Genomic DNA, 24484 nt, shown 5'->3' with positions numbered 1-24484 from the left:
GAATTTTTTTTTTCCCCCACTATTTGCGCTTTGGGTACTCATTTCATATTGGTACTGAAAGGCTAAATATGTTTTTTGCAAAGGTCTGAGAATCAAATCCTTAAGATATGCAGGTACATAACTCACATGGACATCAAGAGGACCTTGTCAAAAAAAGCTTTCATGTATGTTGGCCTACAGGCCCACAGTTTGTATCTCTGAGCATCTCACATTTGAGCTGCTGTACTGCAGCAGAGGGAAAGGTATCACAGATTCCCCCTTTGCTTGAGTACTAAAGATCATGCAGAAGAGCCAGTATGGCTTAGATTCAAATCTGTGGGTGAAATCAATCTCTGATATAACTATTTATCTCAGTGAAATTGCAGCAGGGTTGATTATAATTAGCCTGACTGCTAAATGTAAAGTACCTTAATCTTTAAACTCCAGTCACATAGGCTCATGCACTTACACTGGTCAATATCTTGCCCCCTGCATTTTTATTCAGATGAGACATCTGGTGGAAATTTACTGTTACAAAAATGTATATGTGATTTCTCAGAACTTCATACAATTTCTTTGAAAACCTGTTCTTGCAATATAACCTTGTTCCTTTTAGCAGTTTTCTTGTACTTTGTTTTCTTGTACTATGCACCATCACATGGCACTTGTCAGCCTTTTTTATTTTCCCTCTAAGATTATACCCTTTCAAAACATTTTCTTTTCCCTGGTATGGCTACCACCTGTGGAACTTTCATGTATTGCATCAGTGAACAGTAACCTCAAGAAACATAAGCCAAGAAGCAACAATTTCAAATGGCAGTCCTGATGTAGCAATCCTTTCCATATCATATGTAGAACATACATAGGTCTTCATCATGATGCAGGATCTCTATCAATTAGAATCTGGGGAAGATGAATAATCAGAGATAAGATTCAAAATAACTGATCTGGTTTAGAATGTTGTACAATGTATACAAGTTATCACCAGTTTAATCTTCATAGCCCTGTGCCTGTCAAAGCATTTAGGCTCATTTACACCAGCTGTTCACATTTCAGGATCTGACACATTCAGAACAGCTTTTGACATAAGCTAGAATAGCTCCTGCTTCTCTATTTTTTTCTGCAGTCACCTTGTAGTTTTATAATCTAATGTCCTGGGACCTCATAAAGCTCAGAGCAAGTGCTGTGTGAGAGATCTGCTTCTTTTATCCCACAGCACAAGGTTCCTGTTTCTGCTCCTGAAGAGATGTGATATGTCTGATGTTCATCTTTCCTCTCTGGGTCAGCAGGTAGGAACTGTCTGTGTTCAGCATTTGGAATGAAGGAACAAAGCATTTGCCTGTCTGGCTGCGGTTTTTAAAACAGCTGTGGGAAGATGCTCCCTAGAGCTTTGGCGTATTATGCCCATTGCTGAAGAAGGTGGAGTAATGGGAGGAGAAATATACTGTAGGCAATAAAATGTAATAAGGTGATTTATTTCATGGTTGTTACCACTACATTTATGATATGTATATGTCTAGAGTCTGTGTGTGCATGCAAAAATGTCTTTGTGTCTTTATATTATTAGATTTTTGTACTACCCACAACTAGAAGTAAGCAGGCTACCTAATCCATTGAAATCATGTATATTTTTTGCTTTAAAAGCTAGTTACAACTGGTTTCCTGCATTGTAGTCAACATATTTCTGAGTTCATAATAATTAGCTTAAGGGTGTATTTTTTTTCCATTTGCAGAACACATTTACATTACGGGGGGGGGGGGGGCGGAGAAAGAAAGAAAAAGAAAAACGAACATTTCAATTTGTAATTTTGGTCTACTGGCAAAATAACAAAAGTTTTCAAACCAAGGTGTAGATTGTATTTTCAGCCATTTGACCTTTGGGCTGTAATGACTTAATTCCCCCACAGCTGTTTCTGAGGAAATGTGCCTGCTTCTCTAGGGACTGAGCATATATGTCTGGGACACCATCAGTTTGTGGCAATTTAAAACATTGCTGCTTGCCAAGTTAAGGTGCTGTGGCCCATGCATATGTTCCTAGCTTACCCCAAAGTGAGATAAAGTGCCTTCAATTAAACTACTCTGGATTTAAGCCTAGTGCTTTATTTAGCCATTGGAGCAACCCAAGAGAAATTACACTGCTGATGGTGGGTCAGGAGAAGAGTGGTAACTTAGTCACTGTAACTCAGTTGTACTTAATGATATGCCCAAAACCAGGTGTCCCTGCTCCACACCTGCATGATTTTTGCCTACTGAAGGACACAGTAGCAGTGAAAGTGCAGAAGGCACATCAGGTCTCTCTGGATACATAACTGATGGCTCCAACAGTTTTGGAGGTGTTGATGTTCACACTTACATGTGCCATAGCTTATTTACACAAGTAAAGGTAAATACTATCGATTCGGAATTTTCCTCTCCTAACAAAGCTTTTTTGTTTACTTTGTGTAACTTCAAAATATTTCACAAATGCCTTTTGCTTTGTTAATACTTTCTCCATCATACCGGGTTTATGCCAACAAGGTACTAAACACCAGCACTTTGTTTTGACAGAAGTTTCCCGCGATGTCAATGAAGGCACTGGGTTCTTATACCTAAAGAATTAAGCTTGCGTGGTAGACTGTAAAGAAGCAGTTAGCCTTAGCCTCCCATGAATGAGACACAGGCCTCAGGCTTACTGTTGTGTGGCTGAAGTTTGATAAATCATTGCACATCTGCTGAGCTGCTGTAACTGTGTTCACAGAGGCACACAAAATGCAAGGCAATGTGACTTCGCTTACATCTCCTCCGGGCTGAACTAGAATCACCTCCTATTTGCTCAGATAGGAGTGCATACATCATCACTTGCTGCAAGGTTACTGAGTGTGCAGTGGCGTGGGAATCAATTCAGAGTTAATCAGGAGTATGAGCCCTTAATTCTTTGCGATCAAGAATTATTCTAGCAGTGTTTTATAAGAAAGGGAAGTTTGTACTGGAGTCCTGTGTATCTACTTTCTTGTTAAATCTCTTTTACATTATCAGCTGAGTATAATTTTCTTTTTTATGCCTGTTCTAAGCTTTTGGGTAAAGTTCATGAGTAACGATAAACAGCTGCTTTGTTGCATTCAAGTAAGCAATGGAGTTATGCCTGCTGATAGGCAGTTTCTTAAGTGCTTTGGCATCTTAATGAACGAAAGACGCTTTCCACTGAGGGTAAGATCGCGTAGATCAGTTTAGAACTGAAATCCAGGAGCCCAAGTGCTAAACCAGTGGAGTATTTGGCGTGGGAAGGAGGAATTCTAACATTCCACTGATGGAAGCAGTGCAGTTATGTTTCAGAAATGCGTAGTACCCTTAGAAAGGCAGTGGAGAGCACGGGGTGGAGCAGCTTTTGGGAAAACACAGCCTGTGATTTCTCCCAGACACAATCTGAAGCCCACAAACAAAAGGAAAGATTTCCACTGGTCGTATCTCCCTACATACAATGATGCATGGCCTAAGTCAGCCAGCAGTGTTACTAATTCCCATTCCATGGATTTCTGAGCAGAGACAGCCTGACTGTGACTTCTCCTGAGTGGCTGCTGCAAAGCCGCGGAATGCTACACTGATGCGGCCCTCTTAGCGGATTATTTCAACCTTTATCCTACCTTCTTTCTAAGATTAGTTTACTGGAAATAAACAATTTTTAAAGCCAGGACCTGAATTAAAATCCTTATGGACCAAATACACCCTTAGTTATCAATACGATAGCCCCTGAGAAAAACGTTTGCGGTTGAAGACAGGTGGTTTCCACAGATGTCACAGTGTGTTCAGCCTCATCCCGGGAAGGACGGTTGAGCAGAGCCTGTTTAGCTATGGCATACTGTTAAGGTTCTTTTACAGATCTCACCCTTCCACAGGCATTGTATAATTCTTTTAGGTTTCTCTAAAACAGAGGTTTCAGCTGTGTGGGTTTTGACAGAAAAAATACCCAAAACACACATCCTCTTCCTGTGTCTGGGGCCACTCTCATGCTTTTATAAAGGGGAGCCCCTCCATTTTGACCATATTAACAGAAGCGCATAAAAGTGAAAGCATTCATCAACACATGAAAAACAGCCTACCAGGACCAGTTACAGGCTTCTTCCATCATGTCACAAAACAATTGCCTCTTGTGCATGCTGGTGCTTTTAAAGCTGACACTGTTGTTGACTTAAAAGCTGTTTGCATTACATCTGTGCCTCAAGTATAAATTTTCATATGTACAGCACCAAGGTGAACAAATCAAACGTACACTCACACCGCAACCAGAGAACTGCCGTAGCAAACACATCCACCTGAAATTCTCACATCCCTGCCCATGCCTTATTATCGTGTTTTATATTTTACATCTATATTTGTTATATTTAAAATTTATATGTAAAATGCCAACATTGTTTTTCTATGAACTTGATCACAATGGTTTGAAAACCACCTTTGTGTTGCTGTGGTGCTGACAGATCACCACTCTACAAAAAGTTGAAGGGTCCCCCTAGACTGAGGAATGCTGAGCCCATTGGTAAAGCACCAATTTGGTACTCTGTAGCTCAGTTCCTTATTCTGCTGATGACTTGCAAAGTGGCCTTGGCTCAGTTTGGATGTATCAGAAAAACACGGATATATTCAGACTATCTGGTCTAGCACCAAAGTTACATATAGATGCTTTCTAGTATAAGTTCAGAAGAGACCTGGGGGCCGTATTCAGGCTGCCTTTTATACACGCTTGTATTGCAATCATAGCTACTTACAGGCTGGTCCAACAGTGGCCTGAATAGCTCTCCAGTGAGCATCTACGTTACTGTCAAAGTCCATGCACCATGCAAGGTGGTCTGAATACAGCCCTTTACCTCTTTGTCTCAGCTCCCTCACCTGTAACACAGGGACAGCAGCACACCCCAGCAAGGCTACGGAGATATTCGGATCCAGTGAAGACAACATGGCTACTTTTATAGGCAAAGGTATAGTATGCTGAAACAACATAAGGGGACCTGGGTTTAAAGGAGTTTGCCATCTGCAAGAGCTTACTTCAGACAGAATATCCAAGAGTTAAAAAAGGGGATGTACAAGTTAGCAAGAGTGCACCCTGGCACCCATAGCAGCAGTTTTACATTGACTTTGCTGTATTTCAGCTTAGCAGTTTCCAGATGGCACTGTATTTTACAATTTCCTCTTGCAGTTGACTGCTATCATACATATATATAGTACAACAAAGATGTACACAAGGATGAATTATTGCCTGTTCTTTGTTGTACATGCTTTCCCAAACATCTGGGGTTTTATTTATGTGACATTTAGTCTTCCTCAGAAGAGTATCTTTGCCTGGAAAAACAATATATGCAGCAGCTACAAAAGATGAGGAGAAAGAGAACAGTATGGCTAATAATGAGAACACCAAAGGCAAAAATGTACAGGGTTTTGTCACAGTAATCCTGGGGCTGATGGAAAGGTGGGATGAAATGTGGCAGGTACACAGAAAAAACCCAGTAGTTCCCAAGAATGAACCAGAGAAAGAGGAAAAGGCTGAGAGTTAGATGGATGTAGTACTTGTGAGCATTCTGCCTCCAGGGATATTCGTCGTCATCATCATCATCAATCACAACAGACTTGGAAAGCAACTGCCTCATCCTGGTTGAGTCGTACAGCAGGAGAGTCACCTGGAGGCATTGGAGGAGAAAAGGCAGTAAGTAATGGGCTGCGGGAAGTCTGAAAACCTGGCCATGGCCAGCCTTTGAGCAGAATTAAAATGCGTGTGGGGAAAAACACATGAGAGAAAGCTGAGGACCCACAAATGAGACAGATCCTGCTGGAAAATAATGCAGTTTTCCCCTACACCAGTGAGATTTAGGCCAGACATTGGGGAAAAAAAAACCAAAAAACAAAAAACACTTGCCAACGGTAAGAATGGAAAGGCATGAGAACAGATTGTTTAGGGAGACGACAGCAGCTCCTACGCTGAAGACCTAAGAGCAGATTAAAGGAACTGCTACATGACTTAAGTAGAGTGGTTCCTGCTGTGTAGTGGGTGGATTTATCTCTCCTGTTTTCCATGGCTATGTAGGTGAATCAGCTTAAATAAAACTATGAAAGTATCTAGACTATGACCTAAACCCCAAATAAATTGCTTCAGCTACTTAGAATGATTCTGTCAAGTTTTCTTCAATTAAATGTAATTTTTTCAGATTGCTCCGTTCCTGCCTTCAGTCAGAACGAGCAGAGAAATAGGTGGAATACTATGACAATGTGAGGTTGGGAAGGTCTGGTCTACAGGGAAATGCAGTAGGATTCATCAGCAATGCTTAGAAGTTTTCTAGTTTACTCTGGGCAATACAAAGTATGTAGGTAGGCGTCACAGCACTCCCCAAACTATCAAGCTGCAACAAGGTCTTTTACCATCTCATACCAACATACTCTTCATGCCAGTCCCTCTGATACCCTCTCCTAGTCTCTCCTCATCCAGGGCATGCTCTTCTCTCTGCTTCTTCCTCCTCTCCCTTCCTCGGCTGCTCTCCCTTCCTTGGCTGCCCAACCCCTTAACAGAACCAGCCACAGCTGCACCTTATCCACATCAGCCAACCCACCGCCCCTGAAGCCAGCCCACAGCTCTATATTATCATTGCTAATTAACCCAGCTTCATTCCTTTACAGGTAGGTAAGTAGGTTGTATGTAGGTGTGTAGAAGCTTTCAAATTTCTGTCCCCAAATGAGTTTCTTAATTTTGGTAGATTTATAGGTGAGGTATATAAAGGGTCCGACAAGGATTTGAGCCAAACATTGTGAAACCTATGTTCTTGCTACACCTGAAACACTTGGCCCAGTCTTCAAGACACTAGCTATTGTTATCACAATTCCCATTTTTAGGTTCCTGTGCAAGTCTTCCTGCAGTGAGCTGTGTCTTTGGGAAAGGGACTCTCAGAAACCAACTGAGCAAGGAACTGCCCTGGCCAACCAGGAATAAAATTCAGATGGAGAGGTAAAAAGTGTGGATTTTTGAGTGGCTATGGGGAGTGACATACTGTCCAAGCAGGGGTTCTCAGCTGTGTTCTCTCCAAGTTATATTCTGTGCTCATTCTTCTCTTTGAAATGTTAGTCTGGGTGCCAAATTTTCTACAGGCAACGCTTAGCATGAGGATCCAGGGCATCCTGGGAAGAGGATTCTCTTGTTCTTCCCTGTAAAACTATTCAATTATATGTAAACAATTACATACTTGTTCAGAAAACCAGCTATTTTTCTAGCCCAGGTGTTGGTACCAGTTTGTGAGAAACAGAGATTAAAGTCCCAGCACCAACACAGGCCAAAAAAAATGGTGTTTCCACTGGATGTCTCACATCCAGCTGAGTACTCAGACTGGTAGGCTTGCTCAAATGAGCAGGGCATCTTCTTTTCAGGTGAACGTTTATTTTAGGCAGGCTCATGACACACAGGAGAGAGAAACATATCTGGCCAGTGGGTCTGAGTTTTCCACATAGGGACCTGTGGCTGGACTGAAGCTCTGTGCAGCTTGCTAGGGTGGGCTTAACACATAGGCAGCTGTCTGTACTCAAGCTTCACCAAGCCTAGCAGCGGGAATGGTGAACACTGGTTTTGAGGAAGTCAGAGGAACCTCCCAGGTGATTTATGCATCTCAGCTACATCTTACCAGTTCATGGAAAGTGCATTTAATTCTTATGGATACTGCCTTGCCAAGCTGTGATTGAAACAAATTCTGGCACTTGCTCACATTGTTAATTACTGCTGAATATACTTTTACGGAGGAGCATGACATGAATTCAGCAGGCCTTTCTGGATGTTGTAGAATGGTTTGGTTGCTTTGGTGAACATCTGTAGGTTACCATTGCCTTTTAAAAGACCGAAGGTGATAAAGAAACAGATGAGGAGCCTACAGATCTATGCAGATGTGGGCCAGAATGACTTGCTATTACATGATGTCCATCACTGGACAGTGTTCATTCAAGCTTCATCCTATACACATTCTCTGACCTTTTAACTTTCAGAGGTCAAGCAAAAAAACCCCAAACTTCAAGGTCAGTGAAGTCAGTGCAGTCTGATGAACACAACAGGGGGCAGAGCTGAGACAGGTCGAATTTGACTACACTGTGAGATGACACATGAGTTAAGCCGATCAAATTCTGACTAAATGTATTGCCAAACAGCAAAATAGGCAGTCCTGCTGTCAACTGAAGCCAAATTCAAGCCATTATTTGGCGTCAGCATAAATATTAACTGACCCACTTACCGTCTTATTCAGGGTAAGAAAAACTGACTTTAAACCAGAAATTGCTAAGAAACAGTCAACATTTTTTATGTAGGCTTCAACTCACTAGCATTAAAATTTCCTTTTGATTCTGCTCTAATCTTTTCTAAACTATTATTAAATGAACCTTTGATTATACAGATAAGTCCACTGGTATGATTGAATGGCTAAGCATTTCTCAGTAGAACTCTTAACATAGCAAATTCCTCATAACAAGATTAAGCACTTTCTTTTTTTCTCCATTTACTTATTTACTGACCAAAGGTCCTCAGGAGGAGGATCCATGTCCCAGTGATGTACTGTGGTTTGTTTACCACTGTGAAAGAGTGTAGGGGATGCAGAGACCTGCAGAGGAATATTCTTTCCCACCTTTCAATCCTAGATCAATTCTTTTGGGCTAGAAACATAATGAAAAGGAAACATAGCTACCTCCTGTCTGCAGCATCTGCTGGCTGCAATATGCAGTGCTGTCAAATGGGAGACGGGCAGATTCCCTTTCAAGGGACAGGCTGCCTGCACTGAAACATTAGGCCACAACCCATCAGGTCTACCCTGCCTGCTCTGCCAATGCTGGGCACCAGGAAGGTAGGCTGGGTACCAGCTTGCTGCTGCCCCCGTTAGCTATCCAGAGCAGCCACTGCTACCAGTACAGATGCTTCCTCCAGCAGCAGCACTTGCTGTTCTTAGCCCTTCATGCCCTACCAGTGCCAGTTCCAAAGTTTTTCCTTCAGCTCTGTCCCTTTCCCTTCCTTTCACAGGAACATCACTGGGACAGCAAAAAAAAAAGTTTTGCTTAATCCTGCTGAGAAGCCCTAAAGTATCTCTGCAATCTGTTGTGACAAGCCTTTAGCAGACAGTTAACACCATCTGCAAAGGGACTGTCAGAAAAAGACAATCCTTTACCCTAGAGTAAATGCAGAGTTATAGCTTTATAGTGATGGGGGTGTGACATGGATGTGGGGGTGTCTCTACCTGCCAAGCAGCCACGCTCTGGGTCAGTGAAGATACAGTGAGCACAGTCCACTAGAAGACAGGTAGCTGTGCTTAGAAAACGCTGTGCCTGGATTCATAAACCTTGCTGCGATACAAGGATATATTTCCTCTGGAAGGAAGCTATGCTGCTGCATAGTCATTGCTTCTGGCCAGGCAGGTCATGGGTGGTGGGAGTAAATTGAACTTGTGAAGGACTATGTACAAACACCTGTAGTTTTATAGTATTCCCAAAACTAGGAGAATAATTTCACTTTTTGTCCAGCCTGTGTGTCTGAAAACAAAGGAAAAGGTTTGGCAGGATTGGAGGACTGCTTGTGGAAATAAGACCCCATTTACCACAGGCATCCATGTTACGTAGTCATTTCCCTCGGTAGAGATGGTAGCACAGATGCTGTGATGTAGGAGAAAGTCACACCACAACGTGTGGGACAATGCTGAATGCTGAACTCATTAGCATCTCACTTGGCTGATGGGTGCTTTAGGTGCTGGAACAAGCACAGTCCAATCTCAATAGCTCTCTTCAGTACTGCATGCACATAGCTGTCTGGAGCCATCATTATGTCTTAACTAGCAAGTCAAAGTCTAGTCACACAAAATATTTTTCACACACAAAAGGCACATTACCTTTAAGCTGCCAATCACGCCACCCACCAACAGATATAATGGAATTAGTGGCTGAACTGGGCAATCTTCCAAAAACTTCATTCCTGAACAGCAAAAATGAATGTTTGTTATCTCAAGTGATCAAATAGTGGAACAAGCTGTACAGTGAAAACTAAAGATGCTGTAAGTGAAGTGTAGTGCTTAGATCCAAGACTTTTATCCAGCATTTGTTGAAATGGGGGCTGAATTAAAGGGGGTTTGGATCTCCCATTACAGGAGTGAGGGCCATGAACAAGCAAAAGGCAGAAGGAAGAGAGGCCACAAAGGTAACAACAACAGTACTGTTGTTCTGGCATTACTGATGGGAGCCATGTACAGAGGTTATTAACTTCAGCCACTACATCTATGTTTAATGAACAACTGACTGAGCTGGACAGGAAATTTTCATCAGCAGTAGAAAATTCATTGAAAATCAAAACTCTTTGTGAAAAGAAAGAATTCCGATAAGCTTCTCCCAGGCCTTTCCTGCTCATTAGCTCCCATGAGCGTGGCATGTTCCTGAGTCAGATGCCTTGAAGCCTAGGAGCCAGTGCCTGTGGGAGTGCCTGGAACCATTTTAGCTTCCCAGGCAGCTCATAGGGAACCACAGAAGCTCAACTTTCCAGGCTGTTTGGGTTGCTGGAGGCTAAAAGCATTGGTTGTTATGGAGCCAGGGATCCTGGCAACCCTCAAATCTACTGCTAGAAAGGGAAAGCTGGGTAAGTTTCAGGGAAAGGGGTGTATGGCAGTGTAAGGATGTTGCTGGCAGTAGGCACTGAAGCTTGTGGTACAGGTCTGTGGCAGTGAGACTCATCTGCCCAAATATAGATTTCTGCAATGCAGGCATCTGAACTAGTTTCCTAGACTCTATACTCAATAGGGAGAAATAGACACTTGTAAAATTCAATGCATCTCATCCTAAGATAGGCATTTGAAATAGGTCAGATGAGTTGGGCCCTGAAAATGCCTTTTTATCTCCATGGCTGTACAAGGCATCTAGACAGGCAGCTGTAGATACCTAAAGTTAGATGAGATTAATCCCCTGCCTGAGTCTCTTACCCAGTGGCATCCTCAGTCATTTCTAAACTGTTCATTACACTATAATTTCATTGTTATTGATCCCATGTTTCAGAGCTTTGACTGATCAGTTGCAAAGGACAGAAAGGATTTGCTGTTTTCTTCTTGTTGTAAAAGTTTTCAAGGAGAAATTTTGACTTTTCTCTGAATAATTTGGGTTATCTAGATGCAGGATCCCGAACGCAATGTGCTGGTCCTAGTGCTGTCTCTCAGGTGGAATGTCTTGCCTCCATGTTGCAAACTACACTGAGCAGAAGGGATCAGGAAAGAAGTACCAGTTGATTTTTGCCTTCTGTTTTTGCCTTCTATAGCTATAATCTTCAGCTTGCCAATTTGCCCACCATATCCACTGCTATTGCTGGTCCAGAACATTGCTGATGTCCTGAACCTCTCCTGTGCTCTTTGCATAGCATAATACAGGTGTTCTGGATTGTGGTTGCTTGCTATAGATCTTACGTTAGTCATAGGATGCAGGGCAGTGTTTTGTGACCTGCTGTGCATGAGGGCTATGGGTCCAGTGGACTCTTCTATGCTAAGCATTTATTACCAGCCTTGTCATAATTGAAAAGAGCTGGACTTTGATGGATTTGGTCTCTCTCCCTTTTTGTCCCTTATTGCAATGCTGTAATTTTGTGTTCATTTTGCCACTGTGTAACACTGAGACCCGCTCATACTCCCAGATTTACAGGGGTGGGCAGCAGGGAAATTGTCACAAATTACATCATTTTCAGAAAGCAGCTTCCAGGGTTTCCAGTCTTTGGCCCTATAATAGCCTGCTATAAAAGCAACTGGCCAGGGATCTCAGAGAATATATTTCCGTTTAGGAACCTAGGTAATTGTTATTTCTAGTGTGTTACTGAGATTTTGGTTTGAGGCAAAAAAAAAAAAAAAAAGAAAGAAAACGTGCCAATTTTTTTTCATGGAGCTGTGATTCTATTTCCCAGACAGATCTGTTATGGAGTCCTTTCATATATGTAACATGACAGCAGTCAGTCTTGGGAAAGATTTGAACGACAAGCAGTGGTACTCTGTAGGTTTTGGGAGAATGTTGCAGGCAGATATGATGGCAAAAGAGGAGGTGAAATGGGGTAATACAGTAATAACTTAAAAAATACAGCACTATGAGTGAATAGGAAATATGGACCTCCTGTTGACAGATGGGGATTGGCATTTCTTGCAGTGAAATCTAGGCACACATATCATGTGCCAATCAATTCACACACAGCACGTGCCTGATTTACTTGGGAACACCAAACTAGTAGGAGAGCATCAATTTTTCCCATTCTCTTCTTTCCTATGAGCACTAGGTATGCTTTCCTTTGACTGTTAATGATGGGGTATATGGACCATGAGAGACCAAAGCTCTGCTTCTGGTGCAATGCTCCCTGCAAGCCATAGCAATCTGTGGTTTATAGCGAAGAGCAATTAAACCTGACTGTTGCAGCACAAGCAAGCTATCAGGCTGCAACAAGGCTTTACCTTCAGTCAGATTCTACTGCCCATGCTGTTTCTCCTCCCTCCAGAAGCCAAACCCTACCACTCCTCCTCCATCCAGCCCCCCCTCCCACAATCCTCAGAGCTATTTAACTACTTAGCGGAATGAGCACATCATCCATGTCAATCAACCCACTGCCTTTGAGGCAAGGCCACAGCTGCATATTATCAATGCTAATCAACCCACTGCCTTCATTTCTCTACACCTGACCACGACACAGACCAGCACGAGTCCAAATGAATAAACCAGCAACCTTTGCAAGATCAGACACAGCAAGGGTGTCCAACAGCTTACACAATGCCCAGGGGAAAAAAGAGATGGGAGTCTTGGGGAAGCAGAGGTACTTGCACATTTTACCTCTTGGGTACCACAGAACAATGCTGCAGTGGGATGCAGGACGCAAAGTCCAGCCAAGTGGAAAGAGCACTCACGAGTGATCAGGATATGAGCTAAGGACACCATTTTGGGCAGTGGCCCACAACGGATCACTAATAACCAAGTGCCCTTGTGACTCACAATTATGCATGAGATGAGGGGTCAGGATGTATGGAAGCCAATACAACACTGGCCTCATTTAGCTGCTTTGCTCTTCTCAGGTAGCCGAAAATGGCTGAAGCGCATCCCATAGCAAAGGAGGGCTGCTGTATAGCAAGGCTAATCTGATGTCTGGTGCCCGCTCCCCACCTTCTCTTCTAACATCAGGCAAAGGACACAACATGCCAGGCCATTTTCAGTTGTTCCCAGTGGATGACTGCAGCTGCCATCACTTAAAACAGACCTCAGTTGAGCCCTGGACTGTTGGCTTTACACTAGGATCTAGGTGCTGCAGAAGATTTGTCTCCAAGTAATTGATTCTGGACACCATTTTATCAGAAAGCGTATCAGCAAATCAGAGGAAACTCAACAGAAGCAGTGAGTAGCTGAAGGACTGAAATGCAAGGAAAGATTATGTTAACCATAACCGATAAAGAATAAGACTGGCTGTCACGTAAAGGTACAGAGCATAAGAATAGGTTTCAGACAGCTATGAGGAGCTCTTGAGAGTTGAGGAAGTATTTGGTGTAGATATGAGCTTGAGGGGTAGTACTGGGTTAAATTTGAACAGGGGAAAATGTAGACTGCTTATTGAGAAAATTATGTCATCATCAGCTTTCAAATGTGATTTAGCTACCCATGGGGAACACTGTGTGTAAAGGTAGTCTGGACAACATACAAGAATGCATTATTGGGACCAATCCTTCACTGTCCCAGAAACTAAAAAAAAAAAATCTCAATAAATGTCTATGAGGTCCTTCCATAGCTCTCTCTATTTTTGGAGTGTTTAGTGAAAAAAAAAAAGGGATCATCCCTACCAGTAAAAATTAGAAAGCTGCTAAACAGTCTGTGGCTTAAATGATGTCACCAGTCTGGAGCCTGGAAAATTTGCTGAGTCCTTGTCATGTATCTTGACTTATATTGTGATTTACAGTACTACCAAATTTTAAAAGTGTACAATGTTAGCGTGTAATTATTACCAGGGCTACCAGTTACTAATCTCTGATTTTGGACAAATATTATTATAACTTATTTACTAACATTTGAAAATAACTCACATTTTTCCTCTACAAAAAGCAAGAGCCAAAACAACTGGGGGCATATCAGCACATCAGTTATTCTCTGAGATCATGGTAACAGAATGTTATCAGAAAATCAGAGGCTTTTGCTTGGATAATAAATATCAGCATTTTCCTTGACATTTCATTTTCCTAAAAATGCCTTTGCAGATATGTAGCTGCAGGAAACCAATATCCTCTGACAACACTATATTACAGTGACATTATCTCTTAATTTCAGTAAGTTGTGGAACAAAAGAGTTCTATGTCTGATGCATGAGATACCAGGGCTCCAAGCTAGTATCTTACTCTATATACTTTCCACTTCTCACTGATCTTAAAGTTATTATGAAATATTCCTAGGAAATTATATTTATAAGTGGCCAGATTCCAGCCCCGGATTCATTTCCAGAAGGTTGGCTGTCAATATGCAAGCAAGCTGTACCACACTTTGAATTATACCTTCCCACCCCTATTCCACAGCTCAGGCGTATTCAGCCTGGGGAAAAGCTAAAACGAAAATCCTCTTAACGGATAAATAGCAATTTTAAGTCATGGATAAGCATAAAAGCCTAAATGTTGAGATGTAACAGTTCAGTCCGTTTCCCTACTTCCTAATTGCTTCTTAATCCCTCATTAGAACTCCCTAATTCCTAATTAGGACATCCTAATCAGAATCCTACCACAGTCATCACTGGTACTCAGAAGGCTGCAGATAAAGGAAGCAGCACCAACCTTTAGCTGAACACTTTTTTGCGGGTTTGGCCAGCTGTAATGTGCCAACAGCCTAGGTGTCCCACTTCTTCCTTAAAACTCATCTCATCTCAATGCAGACACCTAAAAGAGGGTATGGGACTTTCACTCTCAGAAATGCCCATTTCTCTTAACCGCCTGCAAGGGCATCACATGGCACTTAGCTTGGTTACAGATGCATACAGTCCAAATCTAGGTGGGATGCATCTTGCCCACAGCAGCTGCACATAAAGTTAATTTGCACCATCTTTCATGAATAATGAGGCAGAAGGTGAACAGCTTCTCAAGGACACCCATCTGGAATGATTGTTAGGGCTCTTGAGGACAGGACTTAAAATTCAGAGTGATCTGGATACACTGGAAAAAGACATCCCAAATCTATGAGATGACAGACGATAAAGCTGAACACTCTGTATAGGAGAGAAAACTTCAATGTAAATAAAAAATGAGAAATGTCTGATAGGGAGCAGCACTGCCAAATCTGGGCTTACAACGCACCATAAACTCAATTGGAGCCAATGAGTTGGTGCAGAGAGAGCATCTTTTATTTTGAGGTGTGTTTACAGGAATCCTGCATGTTAAACAGAAGAGCTAATTATTCTGCACTGCTCATTCCTCAGGTCTCAGCTGGAGTCCTGTGTTCTTTTTTTTTTTTTTTTTTTTTTTTTTTTTATGAGGGAAGAAAAATAGTTACATTGGCCAGAGGCCAAAGGAGGGAGAAAAAAATGGGGGGGGGGGGCGGGGAAAGCTACAGAAACAGTGAACTGTGGGGTCAGGATGAAAGATGTACGTTTTTAAGATCTCTGGGAAAAAAAGAGAAGATGGAGTGGGGTTATAATAGCAGCCTTCAAAAACAGTTCAAAGGTTCTGTTGAGTAGGGCAGTGACCAATCTGTCTTTGTGACCACAGTGGATAGGACAGGCTGTAATCTGTTTAATTTGCCATAGGGAAGATATAGGTTGGATATGGGGAAAAATATTTTGTCTGTGAGAGCAATAAAATGCTGAAATAGGCTCCTTGGGAAGCCATGGAATTTCCTTGAGCAAGGACAAGTCAGACATCTGTCAGGGATGCCGTGAGCGTGTGAGCCTGTCTGAGCAGTGGTGGGCTGGTGTCTCTACCGATGTTTCTGAAGTGGAGGTTGCAACCCATGTGGAGGATGTGAAAGGCCCAAAGGGAGCAATGAAGTGTTAGAAAATGGTTGGTTAAAAAAAAAAAATCTATGTTAATGGTGAGGAAAAAGTGACGCTTAAGAAGAGCCTTATGCAGTTTAAAAATGTATAAAATTTGCAGCTCAAAGGATTTTCTTTTCCTTTCTTAAATATTTGATCTTGAAATGCTACTTGCAAATCCAGCCTGTGGGGGGTTATACAGAGATAGATCAGCCAAAAAGCAGATCTCACTTTCAAAAAGGTGGAGAAATAGCAGCCTACATCATCTCTTCTTCCTTTCCAGCCCTATGCTCCTGAGATTTTTATAGTGCAGTTTAATACAGAGGGATCCTGATTAATGAAATCTTCTCATGTGTCAGATTCTGAGCTTCCTCCCACAGACAGAGCCCTGTACTGAGGTGAGACACACTGGAGGGGTATTTAAGACAAATAGGGTCAGAATTCAAGTGCTGCTTCTTCTCCACCGTGCGGTATGGGCTGGGATTCAGTTTGAAGATAAGGTACCAATACGCAGGTGCAGCAGTTGGAAACTTTTAAGTTTCCTAACTCCTTTCTCCTACCAGATGTGTTAACCTGACACACAGTGCCAGAAAGTTCCTATTTTTAAATTGCTTTAGCAGTCAACTTACCTATAAAAGTCATGGACAGTGGTAATGCAAGGAAAGTGAGGAGCCCAAATATAAAGCAAGCTGTGAATGAGAAAAGAAAGACAGTGTTATTGTGGCTGGTTGAAGTTTAGAGACCAGCAAATCCATCCAGTGCTTTACAGATGCTGTTTATCTATAAAGTTGTGTAGCAAGAAATGTAGTGCACTTATTGGGGTGGGAATATCATATTTATGGTGCAGCATTTGAGATGATGGGACCAGCAAGTGGTTTATCACTCTCCCAGAGCTCAAGCTTCCATTTTTTATCTTGTACATTGTTAGTCCTTGTATCAGCAGAAAAGCAATGGGAGACACAAACTGCTTTTGTTGCTACTACTTCTAGCTGTCTTATTGCAAGGGCAAGGACGCAGCCACTGCTGCCTTAGTCTGCATCAGCTTCGGAGACACTGCCAGGTGACTGTGCAGTAACAAGTAACTTTGCATCAGCTAATCCATGGCAAGTGATGAGCCGTATCTGTTTGCTAAGCAAATAGCGGGTTTAATGCCATTCCACTTAGTTTTCACTGATAGCTAAATAAACTGTCTTTATTGCAAATGTGAATAGTTTCTGGCTGGTCTATCTCCCTGATCAAGCTCAGCTCATCAACACAAAGGCAGCAGCCCTGCTGCAAGCACTGGGACTTGTCATTGGGATAGATCAGCTTATGCTGCATGGAAGGATGCTCTTTGGGGTGCACATAGACTGTTCCCACAGGTGAGTGGATCTGAGGTGCTTAGCTACTCCCCAGAGAGCTGCTGGTGTATCTGAACCCTGATATTTTCCCAGCATAGCCTGATGCTGCAGAGGACGAATGCTTACCTTTGCAGAAAGTGAGAAACAATAGCACCAAGAACAGTGTGAGCAGCCTGTCTTACCAGAGCTGTCACCTCTGTGCCTAATCATGAACACTTGGCATTATTAAAGTGAAACACTGCCCTGCAAAAGGAGAGTAAAACATAATGAGGACATTCGGTGGCAAGTGTCCCCGGAGACTGGTTCTGCAAATGGCTCAGTCTGCAAGTAGATGCCTAAAGGAGGCAAAAGGGTGGTAAGCAGTGGTGGACATAGACTGCAGAGGGGCTGAGAAGATAATAAAAGGAGTAGGATGTCTCCTTGGAGGCTTATGAAAAAAAATCTTGGAGCAAGCATTCAGGGTAGGTTTGGAACCAGCCCTTCCCCAGGCAAATTTTGTCATGTAGTTCCCCGTGCCAGAGAACTGCAACCTCTGCAAGGCACATGGCATCCTCCTCCCCATGCAGGAGCGGGGACACCGCCAGCACCCTGCGTACAGTGCCACTCTGGGAAATTCTGCAGCACTGCCAAAACATCACCCTCAGGGTGCCTTAGAGAAAAAGGGAAACATCATTGCCTCTATTTTACAGAAGGCGAAACTGAGATAGAGGACATAGGGGTGGCATCAAAATTCAGGGCAGATCCACCAGGCTTTCTGCCTTGCAGACACTTTTGATGGGAACACACCATCCCCCATACACTGCTCGTGTTTTCTCCGCAGAGAACGAGGATCTTACACTTCAGCACTTGAGAGACATCTTTCATTCTCAGAACTAGCATGTTTGTTATCTCTATGAATTGGTAGAGACTGAAGATACTTCGAGCTGAAGAAAGCACTTCTGTCCCTTTGTACCACCCCCTCCTGCTCTCCCCATCGGCCAGTCTCTCTTTCATGCACACACATGTTTGCCTAGGCCCTCCTGTCTCTTGAATGCTGCACAGTACAGAAATTCTTCTGCTTGAATAGTGTCCTACACTTGACTAAGCTCTTTCAAAAGTTGACAGGGTCTCATTAGAACAACTCAGCCTAGAGCCTCCTTTTTCACCACATGTCACATTTTGTGGTAGGTCCTCTTGCTGTTACATTATCTAGACTATTATTTTCATATTCAGAAGCAACGGTATTGTAGCTGAGATGGCCTTCCAACACACCCATGGACAGACATCACCTAACAAATACTGCCCACACCCTGGGCACCTCAATTATCTGGTATCCAAATGAGTGCAGATCAGGCCTGCAGGAGTTGCGCTGACTGCCTCGTGCTGCCAGAAGTCCTGTCATCACAAGGCAGCTCTCGGAGCGGCGTCACCCCTCTGCCTGCAGTTTCACAGCCACCTCCTGTTTCTGCCCTTGCTGCACAGGCAAGTACTCAGGAGCCCAGCAGAAGGAGGCATCATGTCATTTCTTAATCGTGCAGCACATGGTCTGTCTGAGCCCCAGGGAGAGATGCTGCAATAAGCTCTGTAAAAGGCTTGGGAGGGGGCTGTGTATATGTGGGGCTGCGCATCTGGCACGCAGGTGTCCGTGTTTGCTTCTGTCGAGCAACTACCCGATAGCTTGATTTTGGAGGGGAGAAATGGGAGGTAGGGACCACCGGAGCTCAAGAGGAAAAGATAATGGTTCATTAATTCCCCTCCCAAAGCAGTCCCTGGGAATGTATTTACTCATTATCTCCCCATTCAGCTACAGCCTCTTAGGTCTCGAATTGAAGGGGCAGATGCATAGTCTGGGAAGGCTTCCAGACCCATGTTTAACAAAGTGAGACTCTCAACAATTGACTACACAACTGGCAGGGCTCCGCAGCCGCTCTCAATGCCACTAGCAGCACTAAAACCTGTTTTCCCCCAAATTTGTGTGGTCTTTTCACAGCAGTGCTGCTCAGCCGGGACACATGCACTCTCTGCCTGGATTTGTCTGGGTTGTGCTGCCCCGTTCTGGTCTGAAGACAAATTGCTTAAGAAAATTGTATTTGCCGCAGGGTAGCACAGCTCAGCAGAGAGGATGCTGCTATCTGTGCAGTTTCACATGTGGGACTTGTGGTATTTTTAAGTCAGTGGTATCACCTCACAGGCTGGTCAGAGAAGGCCCTGGACCCATTCCTAGAAAAAGTAGCAAAAAAGGGCGGGCAGTCTCTAAAATCACAACAGGGTGAGGGAAGTGTTCCTGGGCATGGCTCAGAAGGGTATCTGCCCTCGGAAGCTGATGTCAGGGCATCAGGCAGGAGCCCCTGCTCTGCACCGCCAGGGCAGCTCGTGGTGTGGCACTGGTGAAGTCCTGCTTTGGGAGGCATTGGTGAGTGAGTCCCAGTGTGCCAGGAAATGGGAAGAGCTCCTGCCTGGGATCACAACAGCGGAAGAGGAGAGCAAGTGGCTGCACGTCTTGCACATTCCTTGAAATCTGTGGTCACAAAAATTAGATCAGTGGGTGCAGATTTTCTCTCTCCTGCCCAGCAGGATGGTCAGCTAATGTAAGTCTGCCATTTAGCTGAGTTATTCCTGCCAGGGTCTCCCCATGGAAGCAAGTGAACTTGGAATCACTGGTAACATTACAGCTGTAGGTCATGGTCCCTCCTGATGCCTGAGCCATTACATCCTCCATAGCCATGCCCCTGCACCACAGATGTCCTCGCCTCCCTCTGCCCCTGCCTGGTTCCCACCCCTGGTTCTGTGCCCAACCTCAGGGCACACAGCCTGGGCTTGGGGGATGTGGGACACATCTGGAGGCCGTATTGGACACCTGTGGGCTCCTCAGACTTTACCTTGCTGCCAAGATTTCTCTAAGCGCTTGGCAGTTTCAAATCAGCTCAGGCTGTCCCTGTTTAATCTGAAGACAGAGAAAAGTTTCTTTTCAGGTAAGAAGGATCCTCACGGGATTTTCAGAAGTGAATTATGAGTATAAATCTCAACCTACCCACTCCTTTTAGGTAGTATGCTAATACTGCTGTAGTGCAACCTACTCAGTAGAGTGTGTGACAAGCTCTCTGATAATAAATACAGTAATAAATGAAGTGTTGTGTACATTACCATCAGTCCCAAATGCTGTTTGTTCTATAGTCTGTCAAGTTCCTGATAAAAAAGGATTTTTTTTGTATTTTTTTTTAAACGAGATGCCATCAGCTTCCAAACAGATTCTGCAGTTACACCAGGATTTATCTGCATGAGCAAGCTGAGCAGCAAAACTCTGGGTGTAAACTCACAGTACTCCCTTTGATGCCCCGTGGGAATGATGCTCTGAAGGGGGATGACTCTCAGCAGTCTGAATGTGAGCAATTTTGGGTCGGTTGGCCCAGTCCCAGGACTGATCATGCCCTGCAGCAGATGCAGATGGTAGTGCGCTAGCTCAGCAAGCAGTGTCAGAGTGTGATGTACAGCAGTGTGGGCACTGGTAGTGAAACAGACTGGAGTGCAGACAGGTAGCAGATATTTTCATCCACATTTATTCCTTCACAGTATCTGCAGATCTCCTGCAGTATTGATAGGGACTCAGAGAAAAGAAAGGATGCAGCGTGTGTGGGTGCTGCAGTGGCAAAGCAAGTCTTGATGGATCTCTCTGGGAACCAGCTCCAGCAAGGTCAAAGTTTTACAGACCAGGAATGAGTCTGCCCATGGCTTTGGTAGCTGCAGATACTGCATGTCTTTCTGGGCTTTTGACTGACAGTCATTGCATCAGATGGAATATGCAGAAAAGACTTGAATGAACTAACTTTGAAGGAGAAGAACTAAATCTGTTCAGCTTGGCTAGCCAACGGCCAAATGAGAGAAAATAACAGCAACGTTGGAGCACTCAGGAATGGACCTGTGAGTGATCCAAAGAGCTATGAAGGTAGAGGCATGAGATGAACTTGAGCAGAAATAAAAATTGCTCTTTCCATGAGGCTAAGTGCCACCAGAAGGAGATATATTGCTGGAATAGTCTTTGGACAAATGACAGGAATCCCACCCCGGGGTGATTTTAGTTCCTTGACCAAACTAGATACTCAGCAGCTGGAGAATTCAGTGTAAGGAGCAGCCATTCCTGTGGAGGTCTCCAGTCCCAGTGCAAAGCCACCTAGGAGGGAGGGGAAGCACAATAAAACCAACTTGCAGACCAAAACCAAGCTCAGGGCCACCTGCTATTTGCTGCGTGCCATCACTGTTTGCTTAGGCAAGGCTGTGTAACTGTGAAGTTGTACTTTGGCACCAGATGATAGGCTATGTCAGTGACATATCACCTAAAATTTAAGTTCCAGTTTCCTGCACTGACACCAGCTATGCTGCTTTCATCAGAAATGGTATAGAATAGGGAGGTGCCATTAATCAGGGAACCTTCAAGATGGGGAGGATGTAGATGTAGATACAGATGTAGGTGTAGGTTAGGGTTTGGGGATTAAGCAATATTGTAGAGTGGCTTGTCTTAATTTTATGCCATGCCTCTAGCTACTGAACTACAATTATGCCATGGTCTAGGTTCTGCATTTGGCCCCTTGTGATTAATTTCCAGATGTACTTCTAAAACAATATTTAAGCATTACATAAAGAGCCACCAGTTTGCTTTGCAATAGACCCAGGGTAGTGGATTAGCCTTCTTTTTTTTTTTTTTTTTTTTTGTCAGTTAATTAAAGGCTGCCCTAATGTTCCGAATGTAAATTGCTGTACCAAGAATGAAAAGAATTGAGATGATGCTGCATAGGTAGGTTAACTATTCAGAGTAATTTAAATATCAGGAGACCATAGGTACAAATATGGCCCTGTGCTGAAATGCTCTTTGAAAAATAGACACAGGATGATGAGAAAAAGTGAAATTAAGTGTCACTGCACTTCAGGAAGTTTTGCATTTTAATGAACAGAAAATCAATTTTGGATGCACTAGCTGATCCATAGGTAAAGCTGAGCTGATTTTGAACTTAAATGTAATGAAAACCTAAAGATAATGAGTTTCCTGGAACGGTATTTCTGAGCTGCCTTACTCATGGGTAACTTTGTGGGTACCTGAGAGGGTGCTCCTGGTGTAAGAGAGCATAAATGAGGCAGAACTAATCCCTTTCTTTCAAAAAAAATTCAGAAAGATCACTTATTTTCTCTGTAATCATTAAAGTCCTAGTGGCAATTTAATACCAACAGGGAAAGTGACATTTTGCTTGTAACTGGTAGGAACAAAAATCAGAGAAAATACCACTTTTGCCTTTTGTTATTGTGATATTCACCAATGGGCCCAGATCCCCCATGTATGTCCTCTCTGTGGGGTGTGAGGGAGCTCACACCAGCTGGGTCCCACTCCCAGGGGCTCATCAGGGTGTAATGAGAGTGTTGCATGCTCCACACCCCTCCGTGTTCATCACTCCCTAGCCCTCCTTTCCTCTGGGGCAACGATGAGCACCAACAGGTGGGTTGGAAAACTCCTCTCCTTCCCTGCCTGTGCCAGGTTCCTGTGAGTGGGCCTGGTTTGAATCCAGGCCATCCCACCTGGGTTTGACCAGGGCTGGCTGTCCTCCTGGCTTGGTTTTCTCCGAAAAGTTGCAAGGCAGCAAGTTGTTACGGGGCTTAATCATTAATAAAAGGTTGTTCTGAACTTTGAGAGCCTTTCAAGCTGCTATAAACCCCTTGGTTTTTAACCTCCTGCCAACAACAGTGCTTCGCTGGTCTTACAAAACCTTACCCCTGTGAGGGTATTTTTCCTGTGCCTCTCCATGCAGCTTGCACAGCCCCCAGCCCAGGTCAGCCTTGTGCTGCATTGCTCCTTGGAGAGAAAGAGCCAGCCTGCTCACCCAGCCCAGGAGATGTTGGCTTGTTACACCCCCTCTGCATCCTCCACCCTGGGTGAGACAAACCAGTTGCTTTAGAACTTGAGTGACCCCAGGCTGTCGTGCCAAAGACCTTCATTCAGATAACATGCTTCCCACCCACAACACAGGGCCACTTAGGAGGGCTACCCGTGCCTGCGGTGGCATTGTGCCAGGGGCCAGGCAAGCAGAGGGAAGAAGACCCTGCTCCAAATACCTCTAGGTGAAGGGAGAGCTATTCCTGACCATACTCCATGCCAGCACACAGGCTGGCAACAGTTTTGCTTTGCAGGAATTGCTTCTGGGGAAGTTTGTTCCTAGGCTGGCTGTGCTGCTTTTTACCAGGTGGTTTTCCCTGCAGAAACTTCTGCTGGACTACCTGTAAGGTACCGCTTCAAACAGGAGACAAACACATTATATTGCTTAGGTTGTCTCCTGCAGCCTATATTTAGGTGCGTGGTGGTGTCTGTGTTTGAAATTTTACACTGGTCTGCTATAATCCAAATACTGCAGCAGACAGATGCTGTCAGGATAGAGTCCCTATTGTGTGCTCCATCAGCACCCAAAATTGCCTAGGAAACAAAATACCTCAGAAGGGAGGGAAGAAAAGGATACTTTAGTGGAAGATTCAGGTGGGACTTGGTTTCATCTTAATTCTTGTATATCTGGCTTAGCGACAGAGCTGCTTAAATATGGAAAGGCGATTACTAACAGAACTTACCATTGCTGGCAATTTTAGATATGCAACGGTGGCAAGCTTTCTCGAGGCCGGCAGTCATTGTGAAGAGCCTTTTGGGGGTGTCTGTGGGGATACAGAAATTAATATGGTTATGAGAAGTGTGTTTAACTTACTATCTTGATCAAGAGCCACTCACACACTTAGCAGGCTTTCACTACCCTCAAAAAACTTAAAACATCCCCAAATCCAGACAGCAGCCGTCAGTGGCACATCCAGAGTTTCCAGCAGCTTTGGGCTTGCTTGCTAGTGATGCTGGAGCTTTGGGGTCACAGGAAGGCTGGGGGACAAGTATCTGTGCTGTCTTCCTGAAAACTATAAAAGGTTCTCTCTTGACTTTGATTGGAGGCGGGGCAGGGCAAAGTGTATTTAACCGTTATGAGAAAACTCAGCGAAACGGGTAAGGTTCACTGCACAAACCTCAGAAAAAATTATTTAGTGAGCAAAAATGAATTAAAGAGAAGGGGAGGAGAGAGGATGAAAATAGTTTTAAGGTCGAGGAGGATTCTGAAGAGGAACATAGAATAAAAGCTTCAAACCACAGGGAGTCCAGAACAAGATGCCTTTGGTAAAAAAGTAGCTGGATTAGAAAGTAGCCCTCTGT

The 24484-nt window shown here is 43.8% G+C and overlaps 1 protein-coding gene across 2 annotated transcripts; it reads right to left on the bottom strand.

Annotated features, from left to right (window-relative positions):
- Positions 1-420: 420 nt before the first annotated feature.
- TMEM272 (transmembrane protein 272) lies at positions 421-23940 on the bottom strand. Of its 2 annotated transcripts, XM_027815883.2 has the most exons (5): positions 23866-23940; positions 16576-16635; positions 9840-9922; positions 5515-5624; positions 421-882 (listed from the first exon to the last, which is right to left on the bottom strand). In XM_027815883.2, the coding sequence occupies exons 1-5, from the start codon at positions 23921-23923 to the stop codon at positions 876-878; spliced, it is 318 nt and encodes a 105-aa protein (XP_027671684.1). In that variant the 5' UTR covers positions 23924-23940; the 3' UTR covers positions 421-875. The 2 variants fall into 2 exon arrangements, with proteins under 2 accessions (XP_027671684.1, XP_027671683.2); XM_027815882.2 differs by lacking the exon at positions 421-882 and having other exon boundaries at positions 4584-5624.
- Between the last annotated feature and the right edge of the window lie 544 nt (positions 23941-24484).

Source organism: Falco cherrug, chromosome 2 (genome assembly GCF_023634085.1).
Source record: "Falco cherrug isolate bFalChe1 chromosome 2, bFalChe1.pri, whole genome shotgun sequence".
Lineage (NCBI taxonomy): Eukaryota > Metazoa > Chordata > Aves > Falconiformes > Falconidae > Falco > Falco cherrug.
Note: the sequence above shows the minus strand (reverse complement) of the source record. Positions and strands in the feature narration are given on the sequence as shown.